The sequence below is a fragment of the Vulpes lagopus genome, chromosome 19 (genome assembly GCF_018345385.1).
Source record: "Vulpes lagopus strain Blue_001 chromosome 19, ASM1834538v1, whole genome shotgun sequence".
In the NCBI taxonomy this organism is placed as follows: Eukaryota; Metazoa; Chordata; class Mammalia; order Carnivora; family Canidae; genus Vulpes; species Vulpes lagopus.
In genome coordinates this window covers 45,037,006-45,059,098 of record NC_054842.1, presented here as the reverse complement: position 1 = coordinate 45,059,098, position 22,093 = coordinate 45,037,006, and the positions used below count along the sequence as shown (strand labels likewise).

Sequence of the window (22,093 nt, the reverse complement as noted above, 5' to 3'; positions counted from 1 at the left end):
GGGGGGATTGTCAGACGGGGTGGGGGAAGGGATGAAGGGCGGAGGAAAACCAGAAAGACTGGAGGAGGGGAAGCCTGGAGGCCCCTGTGCTCCTCAAGGTGAAAGGTCACACAGGAGGCTGGAGAGGAGGAAATAAGAGCTAAGTTAACGATTCCCTGGAGGCTGATGGGAGGGACCAGGCAGAGAGGGGAGGGAGACCAGGAGGGTGGAGGGTGGCCAGGCCGCCTCCCCTTCCGCTCATTTCAATGCCGGTTCAGCCTTAAACACAGAATTTCCCTGGAAAATAAGCTGGTTTTCTAAATTCATGTGTCTATTGAAGAACATATTAATTCAAGAAGGAAAAATTAGTTCACACAACAGTTTTCCAGCCAAACATCTTCTCAGAGAAGCCCCGACCTTTTTTGCCCCTGAGCAAAAACTGTAGCTCCTAACAGCTGAAGCTCTTTTTGAACCTGGAATCCTCTTGGAGCCCAGACTCCTGACATGAGTGGAGGTGAGGAGTTTTCTGTGACTGTGAAATGAGGGAGTCTGGGAAATAGTGGTCAAAGGGGCCCCCAAAGAAAGAGAAGACCACTCCCATTATCTTGGTTAGAGAGGCACCCTTTCTTTGCCACACACACCACCTGGGGGTCTCCCTGTGAAACCCTTACAGGCTCCCTCCCACCTCTACCCCCACCCCCACCCCCAGGGAAAAATACCTTTTGGTGTCCGGAAAGGTTTTCCCTTTCTTGGGAACTGGCATTCTTTTTCTTTATAAACAACCCGGGGCCAGGTGATCAATTCCATTTCCCTAATTCTTGGCCCCATGACGGTGACAAGTCAAATCTACAGTTTATCTTCAATCACAGTTTGGTACCCTGTGGCCTGCATGACCATGCATCATTTTCCTTTTTGTCATGTTGTACCTTCATGAGTATTTCTGTTTTTTCCTGCCCATGGAAACAACACATAGTCACTTACAAACCTAGGAAGTACAGGAGCATTTTGATAAGGGGGGAAAAAAGCACCAATGGGCCTCTTATTTGCCTGGATCACCATAAATAGTTTGATATCTTTTTCCCCATTTTGTTCCAATTTTCTGAGGACTGTACAGTATATGTAGTCAGCGGAGACACATAGGTAGGTAGATTATATCAATACATATATATATATATATACATATATATGTATTGATATATATAAATTTTCAGGAGAGATTAGACTTTGAAAAACAGCAGAGACATTTGGTTGAAGTAAGACGCGGCAGCAAGGGAGTGAAATCAGGAAAGAGGTGGGAGTAGCAGGGAAGTGGGGATTAATCCAGCTCAACTGCGGGTCCTGGCAGACAGTAAGGTTACACTGAGAAATCCGAGAAAGGAAATGAGTCAGTAACTCAGAGGGAGCGGAGATGAGACAGCAGTGTGAAAGGGCCGGTGGCTTAGCCTGCCTTCGGGAACCGGGTGACAGGAGCTAAATGATTTGAACAACAGCAGAATGTAGCTTTCAGATCAAATCATCAGCGATGTATTAAGTTCTTGTGAGCAAAGGCCTTGCTTTTGCTTTTGGACTGGGAGCCACCCTGGACATCACAGAAGCCGAGCTTTAGGGCAGAGCTGGTGTGGGGGCGACTGGTGGGCCTGCAAGAGGCTGGGAATTCGAGTGGCTTTCTTCTCAGGGCTGTTTCCGAGCAATGAGAACTGCTCACTTGAGGCTCCCTCTTGTACTCTAGTCTTTGGGGAATACCGTGAGTGACACTTTTAATTAACAGATCTGCTGGGAACAGAACTCCTGTAAAAGCGTTGGCTGGGCATGGGGTTTGAAGGGTGGGCCGAGGAGGCTCCCACGGTCCTGGGGGAGCTCTTGGACTTGGACTAAGCCACGGCTGAGTCGCACCTCTTTGGGGTCAGACCTCTCTGGGATGGGGCCCCGAGTGTCCTCCCAGAAAGCCCCAGCGCTCTGTTCCAGGGGATGGAGGCTGGCCAGCTGTGGCGACAGCCCTTAGGCAAGCTGGGCTCATTTACCACTTGGGGGTGCGGGCCTTTTTACTCTCCCCAGATTCGAACAACCCACTAGTTCAGAATGGGAGAGGAGAATGGGGACCAGCTTTTGGGAACACATCATTCCGGCTCCTGAGTCCTTCCTACCTGCATGTGTGACCACAGTAGTGACCTTAGATGTCTTCCACCACACGATGTGCATCAACTCTCTCTCACCCTGCCTGTGCCCCTGCTGCCTCTGGTGCAGCATCCAGATCCTCGGTATCAGAGCGTCTAAGGAAGGTTCAGGAAAGAGAGAAAGATTCCTTTCCTTCTGGTACCGTTGTGGAAAGTACGCAGGACGTCCCTACCTTGGAAAACATGTTTTCATCGTGTGGCACCTGAAGGAATGGTTGGTCAGAGGGTTTCTTAGCTCTGATTACTTTGATAAAGGGAGTTTACTTAACTCTGACATCCTCATCAATTGGTTCCTCACTTTGAAGGGCTTTGACAAAGCCCCTGAGGTTGGTGATGAGTTTCCACTTGACCAGAAGTTGACCAAACGGTTTTATGAAAGCTTTCAACAGAATTTGATTGTTAAACTGAAGGTGTAACTAAGACCATTGTTTCTTTCTCTTTCATCTCTTTGTGCTTGAGTCAAGTGTTTCTCATCTCTTTAGTTGTCTTTCCCCATCTTTTTGGGTTGTTCTTAACAAGACAGTCCTGGTTTTAACATTTTTATTCCTCCCAGTTCATTTTTTATTATGTTTTGAAGACTTGATGTTTTTACAGTATGGAAACTCAACAGTTAAACTTAATTATGCTTCCTTTACCAAGCCTGACTTTTCTTTTTAAATCACATTTATTTATTTATTTATTTATTTATTTATTTATTTATTTAAAATCACACTCATTTAAAGGCCTTCTTGGGAAAACATCCAAGTGTTCACTCAAGGCAGTTCTCTGTGGCAATAACTTGCTGTATGGGGTAAAGAAATCTGAAGAAGTTTAGCAGTGGCAGCATTCAAATGCGAGGAAACAGATGCAGAAGAAAAGACAAATACAATTCCATTGGGCATTGGGGGCGGGGAGGAATTGCACTGATTTAGGATTAAATTTAAGGATTATAATAGTGTCTTGCTATGCTAACAAGGATTCAAAGGAGGCTATTGTTATTCAAAATTAAGGTGTGGTTAACCAAAGAACGCTCCTTTTCAGGTGGACCTAAGAGGGTCTCTTAAGTGTGGAGGTTGACAGCCACAGTTGCTTTGAGAGAGGCAAACCTAGTTGCAAGACCTAGAACAAAAGGCTGACAGCATTCAATTTCGTTATCAGGGTTTGTTGTGTAGGAATCTAGGAAGAACTCCGATAACAGTTCATAAAACAAAGTTATGGCACCAGATGAACATGCTCATCTTTAAAAGAAAAATATAATAAAATCTCAGAAAGGAGTTGATGGCATGGATATAGAAGGCGCCAGGAATGATTTATGATGTGGTTTGGGAGGAGGAAGACAAAGCTGGAGGTCCTGCCCATCTTTCTAAGGACATACGGAAACTCTGGGCAGAAGCTTATATTGTGCCAGTTTCTCTGAGATTAAGTCACAGTGACAAATCCTGGAAGTTGTGTGTAGTGAAAGTTTAATCATGTTTTTCCCTGCAGAAGCCTTCATGCCTTGACATTTGGGTTTCTCCACATATCTGGCGCTTGCCTATCTTCCTGCTACTCTGTCCTCTAGCTACACCGTTGTTACCTTGTTGGGTGGAACGTAAGGTTCTTGAGGGTTGCATGTCTTACCTGTGTGACCCTCACAGGGCCTTCCTTGCTCTTAGTAAGAGCTCAGTAATGTCATGTTTACGGGTTGGTGTCAAGAGCTCTGTCTTTGGCTGAGATCCGCAGAGGTGTCCTCATTATGTCAATTATGTGAGCCTGGGAGTGTGGGAGGGCTGGTGGGGCAGGAGAGCTCAGTCCTGCTTTGGGGGAGGAGTTCACACCATGGCATCCCAGTGACTGCATGGTGGGGAAGCACCTGAGGAGCTGGGAAGCAAAGACTCTTTGTCCGGGAGGAGATACACTGGTGACGCAGAAAACCTTTAAGAGGGTTTTTTGGGGAGGCTGGGACAACTAAGTCCTGGGGTGGTATTCAGAGAGTCCCTGCTGGGGCCCTTGAATGGAGGGCTATGTGGGCAAGTGTGACCTTGGGTGGAAACAAACACAATGTGTCAGCCCTTTGTCAGCAGGTCCTAAGGAAGAAGAGCCAGTGTCATTTAACTCTTGCGCTGTTATTGGTGATGGTGATAATGATAATCACGCTGACAATTAAAAAGATAATTGTTTTCCTTCTTTTAGTCACATAGAAAAAATCACCACATGGCAAGACCCTAGGAAGGCGATGAATCAGTCCCTGAATCCTATGAACCTCCACCCTGCTGCCACTTCCACCCCAGCATCCCAGAGGTCCATGGCCGTGTCGCAGCCGAATCTCGGTAAGCCCAAAGCTTCCAGGTGGACTGAATGAACAAGTATTTAGCCAAGGGGCTCTGGAGCTCGGAAGCAGCTCTGGCTGTCTCGGTGTCTGCTTGTGCATCCAGATGGTTCTTGGGCGCATTACCCTTCTGTCACCTTTGCCTTTTTTTCTTGGCGCCTTTGCTACCTGGTTATGGTATTGCTACCTGGGTTCACCCTACAGTTTCCATGTCTCCTTCAATTGCCTCAATTGGAGTTTTTTGGAAAAAAAAAAAAAACTTTTTAAAAAATCACTCATTTCATCCAGTCTATCCCCGATTCTGTGAATTTAGTCCTGAAGACTTGCAGAGGTGCAATTCTGACCTCTCATCCCATTCCTTCCTTCTTTTATTACGATTATTTTGCATCATGTGCGACTGACACCAGGCTGGGTGCTTTCATGCCTTATCTCATTCAACTCACCACAACCCTACAAGAAATGATAGCATTCCCATTTTATGGAGTAGGAAGATTTTTTAAGGTCACACAGCTTGCGTTTGGAGTTTGAACTGAGCCTGCCCTGGTTTGGAAGGCATTCAGCCTTTACCTAATCTGCGCGAGGCTTCTCGAGATGCCTACCTCAGGACACTGTAGTTCACTCTTCACCTCACTGAGAATGTTTAAATGTGATTTTAGAATTGAGAAGAGATTATTTTCTGCTCATTGCCTTTATAAAGAGGAACTAAAACTCTGCCCGCTAAAGAAATCAGATGTGAATTAAGACACTGCCGCGACGTTACTAACCAGCCTCTGTTGTCAGTCCAGGCACACACACAAAGGCTAAGAAGAAAGGGTACTTTTAAAGTTTTATAAAGGATAAACTTTCAGATAACATTTCCATTTAAGATCAGATATCCAGATACTGCTTTATACACAGAATAGTTAATTTTAGAGTGAAAAGAATCTCCTGTTGGATTTTTCAGGGAATGAACAGGATAAAAATGGAAGCATTATTCCCAGACACCTTCCCTCATACTGTGACTTAGCCAAAGTGAGTATGAACTCAAGTAAACCCGAGTCAGCCTCAAGTAAATATATTGTCTGTTCTTCCAGGAAGTCTGGATCTGCCATTTTAAAGCTTGCAGATGTAAAATATATCCAAAAGCAAGCGACTTGGAGTAACTCTGTGGTGTCCCATATCTAAGAGGCAGATCAAGGAAAATGGTACCAATGCTTCTACCAGCAGTGGTAAACCAAAACTTCCCATGACTCATTTGTCCCAAATATATAAGAGCTCAAATAGAAAACAGTTGCAAGTGTAGTAAAGAAACCACAAATTAGGTAGCATTAGACTAGTTTCGAGGTTTCTTTTAGCCATTTAATTTTCATCAACAATTCTAAAGGTTGATTATTAAAGTATTAACTTTAATTTTATAATTCATTATAATTGGGGGGAAAAAGTCTTTCATGGACTCGGTTAAAAAAATTAAAACACTTTTTCAAAGCATTGTTCAAAAAGTAAGTCTTTCTCGGATCCCCATTCCTGGAGTCCTCTAGTGCTTTCTTGGTCATGGATTTGTGTTTCTTCACATGAGTGCTAGCACACTCTACCTACTGTTCTGTCCCTTGCCTTGTCTGCTGTAATATCTGTACACACAGAGCTGCTTTATTCTTTTAAAAGATTTCCTCATAAAAAAAAAAAAAAAAAAGATTTCCTCATAAAAAAAAAAAAAAAAAAGATTTCCTCATAGCCTCAACATAATGATATGCCATAATTAGCGTATTTAACTGGCGGACCCCATCTGATGGATATCTAGGTTGTGACTAGTGTGTTGCTAGTACATACAATACTAGAATGAATATCCTTGTTTATGCTGTTTTATGTACTTGCCTTCATTTTTAAAAATTGTGCAATAAGTACAAAGTGGAGTAATTAAATTAAAAGGAAACTTGAATGCTTGAAACTCAGCATTGAAGGCATTTGTGAATCCGTCTGCGCTTGTGCTCCACCTCCCTCCCTGCAAAAGCACCATTGCCGGTAAAGGATATCTCAAGAAACTGTGATCTGAATGTTGGAAACATATTTACCTATTGCTGAGTTAAAATACCTTACTTTCCAGATTTCAAATCAGTTGAAGCAGTAAATTTCTCAACACATTTCCGGTTTTTTCCCTCACAGTATTTGAGTATTTGTTGCTAGCCTATGGCAAATCACAGATGTATCCCAAGGATAGACATGTAACAGGGAATGCCAATACCACCAAAGACTGGGGATGATTTAGAGGGTCACAGTGTGGTCCTCATAATAAGTGATTTATTCAGAATATGTTATTTCAATCTATAGCTCTCTCCATAGTGTATACTATCTATTATCAATTATTTTTCAATTTTGTTTTATTTGCTTAGATACATCAGTACATACTTGGAAGGTCAGTTTAAATCGCATATCCTTTTTTTTCTTGTTTCTTTAAATTTAGTTTGCCGACATAAAGTACAACACCCAGTGCTCATCTCATTATCTCGCGTTATTATCAATTTTTAAAACCATGAAGAGCAGATCCTTCTACTTCTTAAATCTGAATTTTGGTCTTTTCATTGGCTGTAGCTAAGTGAACTTAAGTGATATGTCTCCTTCACAGGGAGGTATTTATGTACATGTGAAAATGTCAAAATACGACTAATAATAGTATTACAAGATGATTAAAATTAGTATCTTTTATAGGCTAATTTTCTATATTTCTAGGGCCGTGATATAATCTATGCTATCACTACTTTCAGAAATAAATCCTCTTATTGGGATTCTGTGTTTTACTAGATTGGGTTCATGGATTTTGGGAATCAGACTGTCAGAATTTGAAACCTGGCTTTGCCCATTACTTAGCTTGGTGACTCTGTTAATTAATAATAAACTAATTTTGCCTTAGTTTCCCTATATGTAAAATGAAGATTATTATTATAGCACGAAGAGATTATGTGAGTTTATCTATGTCAAGTACGTAGATCTGATGCCTGGCACATAGCAAGCCGTCATTGTTTTATTCTTATTATTAACGTTATTCTTAGTGGGGAGAAAGTTTTATATTTAATTCCATGTTATATTTGAAGATAATTTCATTGTTCATCATAAAAGCTCTTAAGGAAAAAAAAAGTTATTTGGGGCGGGTTAGAGCGCGAAGCTCTTTAAATTAGGAACAATGTTTATTACTTTCAATGAATGTAGTGCCCTCTGGTGGAAATGTTTCAGTGCGTTCCCCTCCCCCCAGGAGAAGCTTCTCCGTGAATATCTGATTTTTTCAGTGCGTCTATTCCTGAAATGTAGCTTGCAAGTTAAGTCATATTTTAATTGGCAGAGAAGAGACCTGTCACTTAAAGGTGTCCCGAAGCAAGTGACTTGTAAAGTGGAGTAAACTTTTGTCGGGCTGCATCAGCATCCAGTGAAAAACCATCTATGTAGGACTGCAGATCCGTTTGTATCTCTAAACTCAACTAACTTTTCAAATGCCCAAGTAAAATGAAATAGACTCTGCAGGGGAAAAATGCAAAAAAAAAAAAAGGTTGTTGGTTTTTTTAAAAAAATATTTATTCATGGGAGACACACAGAGAGAGGCAGCGACACAAGCAGAGAGAGAAGCGGGGTCCCTGCAGGAAGCCCGATGCGGGACTTGATCCCAGGACCCTAGGATCAATCATGACCTGAGCCGAAGGCAGATGCTCAACCACTGAGTCACCCAGGCGCCTACCCCTCTGTCCCTTTTAAAATTTTTTATTTCAAAGACCCATCTCTGGCTTGGTCTAGTTTTTAACTGAAATTTTTGTTTTTGTGTTTGCCAAATCAGATTTTCTGTCAGGTTTTGTCCCACTTGATTCTGTTTGAGCAGATTGGTGACCTTAGTGTCTCAATCCCCAGAAATGCCCAGTGAATGGAAGAAGAAAGGAAGACATTGGAGAGCTTCAGGAGTTGAGGGGAGATGATTTCTGGGTGGAAGCTTGGGGCCGACAACTTGCTTAGAGCCCTCGCTTTTATGTAATAGTGAAGGGGGAAAATGTACGTGTGAAAGTTGATTTTTTTTTTTCCATAACATGAACCTTTTTGTTTGTTTCATAATACAAACCGGGTTGGACCTTGTATCTTTGAATTGGCTCGCTGGTCTCATTAACCAGTATTAACACTTACTGAATTTTTTTGAAGGGGGAAAAAATGAAACAAACAGGAAAAAAAAGGGGGTGGGTGGGTGGGAATAAGGCCTGTTAAGGAAATCAGTTAGGGTGTTAGGGAAGTGAGGGGGGTAGGGTAGAGGCTGGGCGCCTTTTTGTATAGTGGTTGATGGGAAGAGTTTGGGGTCAGAGTTGAGTTTCTCTTGGGTTAGACATTGACTAGTTTTGTTTGTTATCACCCTCTCTTGGTCTCCTTTGCCTTCTTTGTAAAGTGGTGATAATGACAGCAAACATACCCAGCTGCTGTGATGCCTATCTCCCAAACATTGTCTTGGGTACTTAGGTACTTGGCCTATAGAAAGCCACCAAAGGTTTCTTTATATTTTTTATTTTATTTATTTTTTATTTTTTTTTTTTAAAGATTTTTGAGACACACAGAGAGGCAGAGGCATAGGCAGAGGGAGACACAGGCTCCCTGCAGGGGAGCCTGGTGCGGGATTCGATCCCAGGACCTCAGGATCCCCACCTGGTAGCCTGATTTTTTTCCTCACTTTTCTGGCCCCTGTGTCCTTTGGGGGGTGTGTGTGTGAAGAGTTTGTGGTGTGCAGTCTCAGATAGACGTGCTTCCTATAACTTGTATCCATTTGGGCACTTTTGCTTCTATATTGCAAAAATACGTTTGCAGAGGACAGACAGACAGCAGTCGGGAGGAGATGATGAAGAGGCACGTGCTCCGACCCAGCTCTTTCCCCATCAGATTATTAACAGGGCGTCTGTGACAAGCAGGCACACTCAAGTTCCACGTGAAGGACATTTCCGCCCCTGCAAGTGTGCCGGTGGCAAGGTTTTCCCATTTCTCAGCACACAAATACTGAAATCATGCAGCAACCTAAAATATCCCCGCGTTTTAAAATGTTATTGCCAAGAGAAAGTGACATGCAATTTTGCCCTTTTGGTGATAATCCTAGTGATCATAAACCATGGTGTGCTGGGCTCCTGTCACACATTAACAGACCTCTTTGTTGGAATGAGGCCCCGACCTGGGGTGCCAGTATCCTCCCAGACAGAACAGGAAAAATAAAGCCTGTATAACAACCTCACCAGACTGCCAGCCCTAGCTGGTTCAGAAACTTTTGGTAAAGTGCAGCCAGAGAGTATTTTTAATGCTATAGGAATTTTAAAAATATCACACACACACACACGCACGCACGCACACTTTCCCCTTTGAAGATGTGCCGTCCACCAGGCCAGAGTCTAAGTCCTCCAGGTCTGTCTTAATCTGTACTTCAAATTATAAACACATGTGTGTGTGTGTGTTTTTCTTTTTTGCAGGGCGTGCTTTTCAAGACAAGATGGAAAATCTTGTCTGTGCTCAGTTTGGTAAGTTGGCTTATTCCCTCTAGGAAGTGCACAAAGCACTTAAAAACATTTTATCAAAAGCGAATAAAATAGCTAAGGGACGCTGCAACCCAGTGTTGCTTAAAACACAGATGCTAAGGTTTGCTAAAAGCCAGGTTTATACGTAGGCTATCTTTTAAAATTCTTTTTCCAATGGTTTGTTTTGTTTTGTTTTTTTTCTAATCCAATTTCTGTGGTGAGTTTGTGGCAGACACATCTAGCTACTGGGATTTTTCCAGCTCGGATATTCTCTCTACTTTTTGAACTTTGTGTTTCTGCAGCATAAATTAGCATGAGGTGCTTAAGCACACACACACACACAAACCCAAAGACAAACTGAAAAAGCGTCACAACTTTACAGGAGGGGGAAATTGAGTGACAGGATGTTGGTAGGAATGTGGTGATAGAAAGTGGGTGGATATGGCAGGGAAGGAAGACTGGTAGGCACGGGGAAAAAGGGCGGGGGTTCTGGTTAAAAAGCCTTTTTTTCTCCCCTTGGTTAGAAAAAGGAGAAACAGTTTTCTAAATACTGTAGAAATCATTATTTTCATCTTGGATTTGCAGGAAGCTATCAGTTGTCAAAATTCACTCTATCTAAGCAACATTATTGAAGACTGTTCTTTGGAATTTCCAAAAAGAGATTCATTGCAGTTTTTTTTTCTTCTTTGAAGGCTTCTAAAGATCTATGAAATGGGAGCTAAAAACATTAAATCAACTGATTCAATTCCTCTCATGCAATAAAGTGAGATGTAATAGTATATAAAGAAATTAATTTGGGGTTTCCATGTGTATATTCCATTTATCTTAATGTGGATGAATCTCTTACCCAGATCTGAACAGTTAACTCTTGAACAACGCAAGGGGTTGGGGAACAGACCCCTGCACCGTCAAAAAGCCACACATAACTTTGATTCCCCAAAAACTTAATAGCCTACTCTTGACCCAAAGCCTTCCTGTTAATACAGTCAACTAACACATATGTTGTATGTTATATGTATATTACTGTATTCTTACAATAAAAGTAAGCTAGAGAAGAGAAACTGTTAAGAAAATCACAAGAGAAAATACATTTACAGTACTATTCTGTAAAAACATTGGTGTTTAATTGGACCCATGCAGTTCAAACCCATATTGTTCAATGGTCAACTGTATTCATTTGTCTGGATGAAGTAAGATGAGGTGGTAAATGCTTGTAGACTTTATTACGTGAAACTTAGAAATTTAGGTGGAAAATCTCTTTGATAGGAAGTCTTAAGAGCCATGAAAAATGTTTGATGCCACATTTTCCTAAGAAAATATTCTCCAAGATCAAATTCCTGTGTATATGCCCAAAAGCACTTTGGAAAATCGTGCACACAAAGATGGGTTATGCAACACAATGATAAATATATTTGTAACCATTAAAATAATAGTTATAGGGCTATGTGGCATACGGAGAACTTTATTATTTCAGTCTAATTTTATGAAGCAGAAAAAATTATTTGTGCTATGACTATAATTTTGTTTTTTAAAAAAAGACTCTTTAGCTTCTCCTTTCCCACAGACTTTGCTCTCCATCTGTGTATTTCTAGCCCCCAGCCAAGTGCATTATGTATCACAGGTGCACCACTTTGTAGAGTTAATGTGTTAAGTAAGTCAATTACGTATTTTTGAATGTTAATAGTGATTTACAGTAAGCTTTTTTGACTGGGAGTGATTCCCTTTATTTTCTCTGTGATGTGGTTATACTCCTTTTACTTTTTTCCTAAAAGAAAAAAAAAAAAAGGAGAACCAGTTGATGTCTTGAGCTTTTTATAGAAGGAGAGGAGGAAGGGGTGTTGGGAAGAAGGAAGCAGGCCCCATGTGCAGTCCAGACAATACCATGAATCTTCAAACTTCTGCAGTTGACTGAATTTGCCAGTGGCAAACAAGTTATTCTCTAGTCTCTAAGATCAAGGTTTCTCCCGGTGGGGATCCACATCTAGCATGGGGTAAGATCCTTTGGGGCATTTGTTAACCGTACATCGTCAGGATCCAGTCATGTGATTGCTCCTTAACAGTGTTAGGCTGCTGCTGGAATAATGTCTAGGCCCCCACCTCTAGGAAATCCTGTTTCAGATGGTGTCAGTTGGGGTCTTGGAATGAGTGTTTTCTTCAAGTGCCCAGTTGACACTGGTCATCAGCCAGGTGTAGGAGCTGCAGCAAGATTATGTGTTTTTTTTTTAGCACAGTGATTTGAGAAAGCCATCATAGTCAATGGCAAAAACTCCCTTAGGCTATGCATTCTTTAACTTGAGGTATCTGAAAAGAACTCTGAACGTGCTCGCCAGCTTTTTGACTGGCTTCTTTGTCCAAAGTAGACATTTATTATTATGGCATTGGCATTTGTCATTTCGGCACTTGTTAGTGCTGATGCACGGGTGAACATTGGGTGCATGATCGCTGAGGCCACTTTCCAGAAAGTTTTGACCCCAGTCATACCAAATAAACTTCAAAAAAACAAGGGAAACTTTGCAGTTTAAGATCCAGGTTATTGCACTATATTGTCTAAATTCACATGGTAAGTGTGTAAGCTCACCTTGAACTTTGCTTGCTGAGAGTTGACCAGAGAATCAGGCCATTGCAGGCCTAAACTGCTGAAAAATGCCAGAGAGGCACCCCATACCCCAGAGAGGAGCAGAGCCTCTTGGGAAGGAGGTAGAGGCCAGGCCAGGCTTTTCTTAAGTCCCTTCTTTGTGTGTACTACCTCCCTTCTTTACTTATTTTCGATGGATTCTAATTTCTTCACCAAGCTGTGGGCCTTTGTTGAGAGTTTAAGAAATCATTATGACAGTTTTAATAGTATCTGCTGGCTGACTTCCAATAGTATGCCCTCAGGAACTTCCTTGTTGTAGGGAATTTCACCCAGCTAGTTGGAGGTGAAGGGATTCTGGGATGGTTTGTCCTTTGGCCACTTGTTCCAAATTAATAAGTGCTGAGTGACATTTGGACACTCTTCTTTCATCTCCTCGTTGGGGCGCCTGGTGGTGTCCCGGCCTGTGTGTGATCATCACGTCTCCCACCCCATATCAACTGGAAGATTGATTTCTTCTTCCTTTCTGGAAGTCTAAATTTATTCCCTGGGTGTTTTGCAGTTGCTGGTGGTCAGGGACAGCTGTTCCACCATGCTTGACTCTGAATAATTCTCTGTGATGAAGTCAGCAAAATAATACTGTAAGAGAAGCCAAGAAAACAAAGGCCTTCATGGTCTTTTCTCATTAAGGGCTGAGGAGAGGAAGATCACCTCCTCTCCTTGGTTTAAAAAGAAGGCAGGAAAAGATAAGATCCTAAACATATTTGAGGCAACAAGATTCAAAAATCCCCCCCCATATTCTATAATTACTATTTGGTCATCCTAGAACAGCTGATCAGCAAAAAATGAGAAAATTAAAAAAAAACCAAAACATTGTAATCTGATCAATCAAAACCACACTAACATTTTCTCATATATTTGTCTTTTTTCAATATAAATGTGAACAAAAAAGGTTGGAAAACCTTCTATATTCTTTTTTTTTGTAGCCAGCTTTTCCATTTAGCATGTCATGAGCATCTTTCCATTTCCATTAATATTTGTCTACAATAATTTTTGATTAGCTGTTTTTATTAGAAAAGTAACACACACACGACAAAAAATTCAAACAGTTCCAAAGACTATTCATGGGAAGTAAGTCTCTTTCACACCGAGACCCCCAGCCTTTCTCTCCTCTTCCTCAAAAACATTGCTACTGGCTTCCTGAGTGTTCTAGAAATACTCTACATACATATGTTTGCTTGGGTGTATATGTCTTTTTTAAACTTAACATATCCTAGAGAGCTTTCTAAATTCATACTTAGGGATGTATTCATTCTTTGCCAGGATTATGTAATATTCCACTCTATTGATGTACCAAATTTATTTAAACAGTCCCTTATACTGGGTATTTAGATTCCTTTTTGATTGTACAGTTATTAAGCTGTGCTACAATATGCATCCCTGTACGTAAATCTTCGTGCCTTATGCTGTTAACGAATAAGGTCATTTTGCAGAAGTAGACTTCCTGGATCTAAAAATTATGTGCATTTGAAGTTCTAATAGATGTTCTATTGCCCTCCAAAAAGGTTATGTCATTTAACACCAGTCCCAACAGTGCATCAAAATGTTCCTTTCCTCCTACTCTGGCCAGTGGTGTCCATTATCAGACATTTTAGTCTTTATAATTCTGATAGGTACAGACTGGATTCTCATTGTTTATGAATGGACTTGAGCATATTTCTGTTTGCAAACCCCCTACAATATCCTATAGGGGACTATACTATAATTTATTTATCCAGTTCTTCTATAGAGAGACCTACAGGTTGATGCTATTTTTCTACTGTTAATAAATGATGTTGCAGTCAATACTCTTGTACGTAAATTTTTGTGCCTTCCTTTAGCTTTCTCCTTTCTTCCAGGTTCTTTGGAATGTTTGTTAGTGAAGTATAGGAATTCCTTAAGAAGTACAATTTTGACATGGTTTGCTTTTATCAAAGGAAACAAGTAATTGCAGATTCACCAGGTGTGTTGCAGGGGGTGGGGTTGGGGGGTGGGGATTTGTTTGGGGCGCTACTTTCTTGTGCAATGAATGATTTAAGGTTGTCATAAAAAGTGTATTTTTCACCAGGCACCTAGTGTTCCCAACCAGCTCTGTTTTTCAGCTTGCATATCCATATGTTTTTGACTAAGCCATAAATGGAAGTTTCATTTGAAGTTATTTTGCTTCCCAGTACATGTCATGCATTTCATTCCATATTATTTTAGTCCTTTTCCTTTCCAGTATTCTATTTCTCAGACACCAGTGAAGATCGAGTTGTGAGTTTTCAGTTCTGCCAAGAGTTACAGATTTGCAGGGCTGGAAGAAAATAAAGTAAAAAATATTGTTTAATGTGGGTGACTTCGTCCTGGCTCACAAAACTTTCATTTAGCTGCTTCAAAGCTCACACTTCAAATATCAAGAAAAATATTCCTTTTCTACTTCTGTCAACTGCTGGAATGCCTGAATTAATTAGAATGGAACTCTAATCGCTCCCCAAGTGGAATTGGATCAGCCCATCCTAATAAAATGAACACTCAGAGCAGCCACAAATGGGAAGGCTTCTGAGCTCCTTGCTTCTGTAGTTGGTCTATCTGTATGGCCTGAGACGCTGCCGTCGAAGGATATTCCACTGGAGACCTCACTTCTCCAGTCTGCAGCATGTCTCAGTCTTTTGTGCATGGTCTTCTCCTCTGTCTCTGCCCTAGTTTTAAACACAAAACTCATTTTCCCTGCAATTTGAGGGAGTCCCAGGGCCCAAACTGTATTAAAATACCTGGCTTTGGCCTGACACGTTTCTTCCGGAGACATACTTCCATATCTGCCTTTGCTAGTGCCTTCTCCAGACCCAACTCTGCCCTTTGCGATTGTCCAGTTTTTCATCTGTCAAGAAGGCCAACGTGGAATAACTCCTCCAGCTCCAACTCTGGAAAGTCAAGGGCCTCAAGCTGTACAGTCAGTTAACTCTTAGGGCTCAGATTCCCCTCCGAAGCAAACTTAATTCTTTAAAGTCCGGTGTCCTGTTGTCAGGTACGGTTGTCCAGAATGTTTCTTCTGTAAGACTGTTCTGACCAGTCCCATAGAGCAATTCCTCATCCTGCCTTCCCAGCTGTCTTGGTTTTTTTTTTTTTAACAAAAAAAAAGGGGGGGAGGGTTTGAAACCCCCCTTTTCCAAAAACTTGAGCTAGAATTGACATAGCGTTACATTAGTTTCAGTGGTAGGACGTGATGATTTGATACAGGTGCATGTTGGGAAATGCTCACCACTGTAAATCGTTAACATCGTCACCACACAGTCACAAAATTCTTTTTCTTGTGATGAGGACAATCGAGATGTACTCTGATAGCCATGTTCAAATATGTGATACACTACTGCTAACTGTACATTACATCCCATGACTAATTTATTTTACAACCGGAAGTCGGTGCCTCCTGACAAACTTCACTCAGTTATTTCTAAGTAACAGTTGGGATCTGGCGTGGGGGTGGGGAGCTGGGAGGAACAGTGGGTGTGAAGTCTTAGAATCCTTAGCACCTGTGACAACTGGGGTTCTCTCCCCTTCAAACCCTGGTCAGTTCTCAAAACCATTGTTTATTTGGGGGGAGGGGGTTGTTCCTCAAAGATAAAAATGTTACTATACAATGGCCCATACGTGACGCAGTTTCTCCTGATCCTGCCAGACTGAGATTTTTCAGTCTCCAGGGAGTTTAGGGTGTGGATAGGGAAGTTTTTCTTGTTTTTCTTGTTTTTTTTTTTTTTTTTAATACATTACTTTTTATTTTCAAATAATCTTAAACTTACAGAAGAGTTTCCAGTACAAGGAACTCCCATATACCCTTTGTCCAGATTTGCCTTTGTTAATTGTTTATGATTCGCCACATTTGCTTATCTCACTTTCTCTGTATGTTCATATATCTTTTCCTTTCATTTTTTTTTTCCTGAACCTTTTGAGATTAAGTTGGAGACCTCATGCATGCTCTTTTATCCCTCAATACTTCAGACTGTTATTTTCTAAAAGGGTATGTTCTTACATAAGCACAGTATAGGTATCCAGATCAGGAAATTTAACATTGGGACAAATATTATTGTCTAATCCACATCCGTGTTTGCAAATTTCTTCATTTGCCACCACAATGTCCCTTTCGGCTATTTTAGTTTTGGTTTGTGGTCCAGGATCTATGACGGACCATGCACTACGTTTAGTTGTCCTGTTTATTTAATCTGTTTTCACCTGGAATGATTCCTGGGCGTCCCCGCCCCCCATGTTTTTGGATCGTGACATTTTGGAAGAGTATAGGCCAGTTATTTTGTAGATTGTTTTTTAATTTGGATTTGTCTGGTGTTTCCTCATGGTTTAGATTTAGGTTATACATTTTTGGCAGGAATGCCACAGAAGTGATGATGTCTTCTTCTCAATGTCTCCTCTATCAGGAGGCACATGATGTCAGTTTGCCCCAATCTGGGAGATGTTGGCTTTGATCCCTTGGCTAAGGTGGTGTGTGTGGAAGATGGGGGAAGAGCAGCGTTTGCTTGGGTCAACTGGCTCCTCTACTGAGTATGTTCTATAAAGACAATGCAATATGATGAGACCCTTTTTGTTCCACTGAGTCTCTGTAAGGTGTGGCCTTAGGTCAAGTGAACCCTTCTTCTTGGGACGATGAGCAAATGTCACTGCTAGCATGCTCAGTTAGCTTCATGGAACGTTTTTAAATTAACCAATAACGGTCTGTATACCCTGATACACAGAGGTAAAGTTTTAGAATGAAACTCTGGTGCCTGCATTCATTTATTCCCTGTTATTGCCTCTTACAAAATAAATGCATAATGTGAAAGGATACACACAAATAATTAAGTTGTGGTAAAGGGAGACCATGGCTGAGGAAATAGTAAAGCCAGGAAGAAGAATGTATATACCCCAGGCCCTATGTGGTTGCTAGAGGTGCATGTGCATTTTGGTTTTGAGATTTGGGGGCTCTCGCAAAGAGCAAGGCATGTTCATTTATGGAAGTCAAAGCATTTATGAGGTCAAGCCTCACCTGGTGTTGAGGAAAAATGTAGTTTTTCCATATATAGATACCAAAGAGGGAGTTCTCCCTTCAATTCCCCATAAGCGATCTGAACACTGCTCCAGGCGGCAGTGTTCAAAACTCACAACAGTGAACACCAAGAGTCTTGGAGACTTTCCTGGGTCATGGCATGATCTCAGCACCAGTCAGGAATACCTGAAGACCCAAACAAGGGTACACCCCAGACCCAGTTTGATTCAGGATAAACTTAGGAAAATCCAGAGTTGTAGCTCCGTTTGTTGTTGCTGTGTGTCTTATTTATATTTGTTTTTGAGAACAAAACCCCCTTGGCCTGCCCTCCCAAATAAAACTTAGAGATACAGGTCTTATTTTGTTTTGCCCGGGATCAGAATCTCCTCTTGTAAGTTTTTTAAAAGCAGAGCTGCTCTGGTTTCTATCTCCCCTGACCACCTCCCCCCTCTAAAGCTTATTCTCTTCTTCCTCAGAGGTAGTCCTGAACACTTCACAGGGCCGAGAGACAATAGCCCAGAGACATTAATCTCAGGGAGGGTACCCCCACAACTTCTCTGAATTTCTTCAGAATTTTTCATTTTCTGGTGGTTTCCCATGTAGTCTGAGCAGTGAGCCAAAAAGAGATGTCTATCACTCTGGACTGAGGTCAACTGCAGTGCTGGCCATAGCCATGAGGCCCCGGGGCCCTGGTCCCCACCCCTCCTACTCTGCTCCTCAGCCACGTGGGCCACCCTATTTTGCACAAGTACTCCAGACCCACAGGACAGGCAACTTCCCACCTTAGGATTGTGTATTTACTGTTCCTCGGCCTGGAATGGCCCCCACCCGGATTTCTGCACTTCATTCAGATTTCTTAGATCACACATCACCTCCTCATAGAGGCCTCCCTTAATTTCTGTGCCTAATATAGTTCCACATTTGTTTGTACAAAGCCCTTATCATCTGTCTTCCCACTAGACTAACCTCTCAGAAGGCCAGGACCTTTCCATCTTGTTCCCTCTAGCACCTGGAAATAGTGCCTTGTACCTGGCTGGGGCTCAGCAGATACTTAGTGGGTGAATAATTAAATGAACTGTAGAACACTGGAGAGAAAACGTCAACTCTTGTCCTAATACCCAACCACTACCATTACTAATTCTTTGGTACTTTTTCATTTCAAAGGTAATTAATTTTTTTGGGGGGGGGTGTCACTAGCAATTTTATAAGATCTAGGGATACAGTCCTCAAAATTTGCATATATTCCCAAAATTTGACATAAAATTTTTATCAGATTGCCTAATCCTGCTACCCCTGGTTAAATTCTTTTTTTGTTTGTTTGTTTTTTCCACTGAGTAGTCCTGGCCTGATGCAAATAACCCACCCGCCTCACATTATTTTTGCTAATCTGATTGCTGAAAAATGGCTCTTATTTTCATTTGCATTTCTATGATTCCTTGTGAGGTTGATAATTTTTCCATGTTTGATTTCTAATTGCTTGTTCTATTTCATAATTGTTCTTTCACTATTTCTTGGAGTGACTGTTGTATGAGCTCTTTAAATAATAAAGATGTTTACTAAAACGGTACATTACAGAAAGAAAACAGATGCAAAATTAGCCTTCCACACTGACAACTTTTTCTCTGCCTCTCGTGGAACACAGCTGTAGATTCCTTTTCTGTTATTTTGCTTGGGTTGCCACACTTCGCACCTGGAGTAGTTTTAAAATCATTCAGGAAAGCGAACCAATATAAAGCTACAATAAACTCTCTCCTGACTAATGAAAATAAATGCATGAATCAGAGTTTCCATTTCCTGCTAGGATAAAAGTGCACCTATTGTCTGAAGATAATAAAACAGTTTTGGTTTTGCTATTGCCAGGCCATTGAATTAAATTCAAAGACACAAAGATAACTTTGTGGAGAACAGTGAAGCGCCCAATTTCCTTTTTTTCAAGTTATTTGCCTGCGTTCACTAGCTATGTTCATAGATGTGCTTCCTGTCACGGGCCATTTTTGATAAATCTTGTGACATCCCATAAATCAGATGGAATCTGAGTAGCATATGGTGGTCCTGCTTTAGGTAGAAGAAATAGGATTTCTTTACAGCAGAAGGATCCAGAAGAAATCAGCAACCCGATTTGTTCTAGACATATTACATGTGGCTTGTTCTGGATGTATTATAATGATGAAAAATGATGTCTAAATCTTTTAAATGTCAATAAAATATATATTCTAGGTAACACATGTGCTAGGAAAGTATAAAAACCAGTGTTACGGGCATTTCCATCGCGTACACCAAGGAGAGCAGAGTTGCCTGGATCCTTGCACACTGGTTTGTCAACTACCTTGCTGTGTAGATGAGTAGATGGGATAGCAAGTAGGAAAATCATCTTCTGGTCCTAAAAATTCAGGGTTTTCTGTAAAGTTAATGCAGCTTGGGTTAGCCGTCGAAAACCAGAGGAGACGGGGTATCTGGAAAACCTAAGATCCACCTGTCAAATACAGAGGCACCTGGAAGTGGTTTTAAGGCTTGACCCAGTGAGGCCGGGAAGGTGGCTGAATGCACACAAACCCCAGAGCTCTGTCCTTATCAACCGCGCCGGCTGAGAAATTGCCTTGCGGTTATTCTCACCCAGAATTGGAATAAAAGGCTCAGTGTGAAGTTGGGATAGTACAACTTCTTGGTTTAATACTTTACAGATTTTTGGAACCAAATGCACCCTGAAGAGTGCTTTTTTTCCCCTTTCTCTTTCTTTCTTTCTTTTTCTTTTTTTTCTTTTTTTTTTTTTTTTTGCTGACCTTGTTGGACGGCTAATACTGTTTCTGGGAAATAAGAGAAACAAGCGGCTCATTGTTGGCAGGAGCTAAGAGAGACACAAGAAGGGCAAGAGACGTGTCTGCAGCCCTTTTTTCCTCTTCTTTGTATCGTGACTGAGTCAAGGCTGGACTGTGGCTGGGTTTTTCTCCCTACCTCGGTAGACATGTGTTTTCCATCAGACAGAGCTGCGTGACACCTGACATTGGCCAGTTCACATGAGTTAAGCCATGTATGGCCCATAAACAGAGAGGAAAAGACCCACAGCTGCACTCAGACACTCTTGACGCTGAAATATTTTTGAAGCTTGGTGTGGCTGGGTCTGCACATATGTCAGAAACGATTTACACCTGTATGTTTTGGCTTCGTCCGGTTGCATATCATTACTTTCTGAAAGCCGCTGTGGCCAGAAGGTCTAGTATTGCCTGATGCCAGCCCCTCTTCTTGTTTAAACCTTCCTGAATTAGGAAATGTAGTTTTTAAAAAGTTACCTGATTTGCCTTTTTTTTCTTTTTTAAAGACTGAAGAAGAAAGCCCCATACCATTTTCTGTAAAGCCAGATTACACAAACGGGGTCATCCCAACCTGTGATTCATGGTGATTTAATCATTTTGTAATAATAAATAAGTTAATTACACTAGTCTTCATCGGGCTTTTTCATGAAATAGGGAAAAGGAAACACATCCTTGCCACTGAATTGAACTCTGGGCAGCGATTGATGATCAGTGCAACTGATGCCCTCTGTGACACTCTAGTATATCCCCTGGGCTTCCTACGATTGTCACAGAATGTGCCTGTGATTTGTGCTGAGTCATTTATCCTTCCAAGGATCGCTTCTAAAATGAGTGAATTGGCCGCAGTCATTGGTTTTAAATTGTGTCCCAAGGTCCCATGCCGGGCTTTTAGGGTGATGTGAAGAGGAGCTAAGCTTAGTTAGTAACCAGACTCCGAAAGTGGTGTGTGTTCAGGTTTTTAAAATTTGTTTAATATTTTCATACAAGAGTTGAGAAATGCCTGTAAGAAAAGCAGAGTGAAAGCAAGACCAGGGGTGCCTGGGTGGCTCAGGTTGTGATCCTGGGTCCTGGGATCGAGTCCTGCATTGGGCTCCCTCCAGGGAGCCTGCTTCTCCCTCTGCCTATGTCTCTGCCTCTCTCACTGTGTCTCTCATAAATAAATAAAATCTTAAGAGAGAAAAGGAAGAAAGACAGACCAGAGGATTTAGAGAAGACGGTCCAAGGGACTGCCATTTAAGTGCTCCTTTACCCACTGGCACCAACTCAGGCTCTAAGCTTGCTTTGAACTGAACCCCTGCGTATGAGGATTGCCTCTGCTTCCTGCCATACATGGACTCTAGAGAAGGATCCGACTGCTAAGGAAAGATTTGAGAACCCTGGTCTCTTTCAGCCTGAACCTCTATGGTAGTGTTAAAAGTAGGGTGAATACATGACCGCACCTGTAATGAGCACTGTGGGGAAATTGAGTTTGTGAACTACTAATAATAAAAGAGAGCAAAATGAAATGGATGTTGAGCAGAGAGCTATGTTCTAGAAGTTAAGAGAAAATAGTCATAAAAACCGAGTATTCATTAAATTTTCACTTGTAAGATTATGGGAATGATGGTCACTATAAGTTTCTGACCCATAAAGCCTGAAACTGAGCATAGTATTTAGTGTCTGTTCATCAGAGGCAGATCTGAAGTGCACTAAATAATTTTTGTTCTGTGTTTGTAAAGGAAATCCA

General features: G+C 41.5%; 1 protein-coding gene across 1 annotated transcript in view; it reads left to right on the top strand.

The window, feature by feature from the left end:
* WWTR1 (WW domain containing transcription regulator 1) overlaps positions 1 to 22,093 on the top strand; it is a 132,338-nt gene that overhangs the window by 74,892 nt on the left and 35,353 nt on the right. Inside the window, exon 3 of the mRNA XM_041734487.1 lies at positions 4,305 to 4,441. Within this exon, the coding sequence (XP_041590421.1) occupies positions 4,305 to 4,441 (137 nt within the window). The remainder of the gene's footprint in view (positions 1 to 4,304; positions 4,442 to 22,093) is intronic.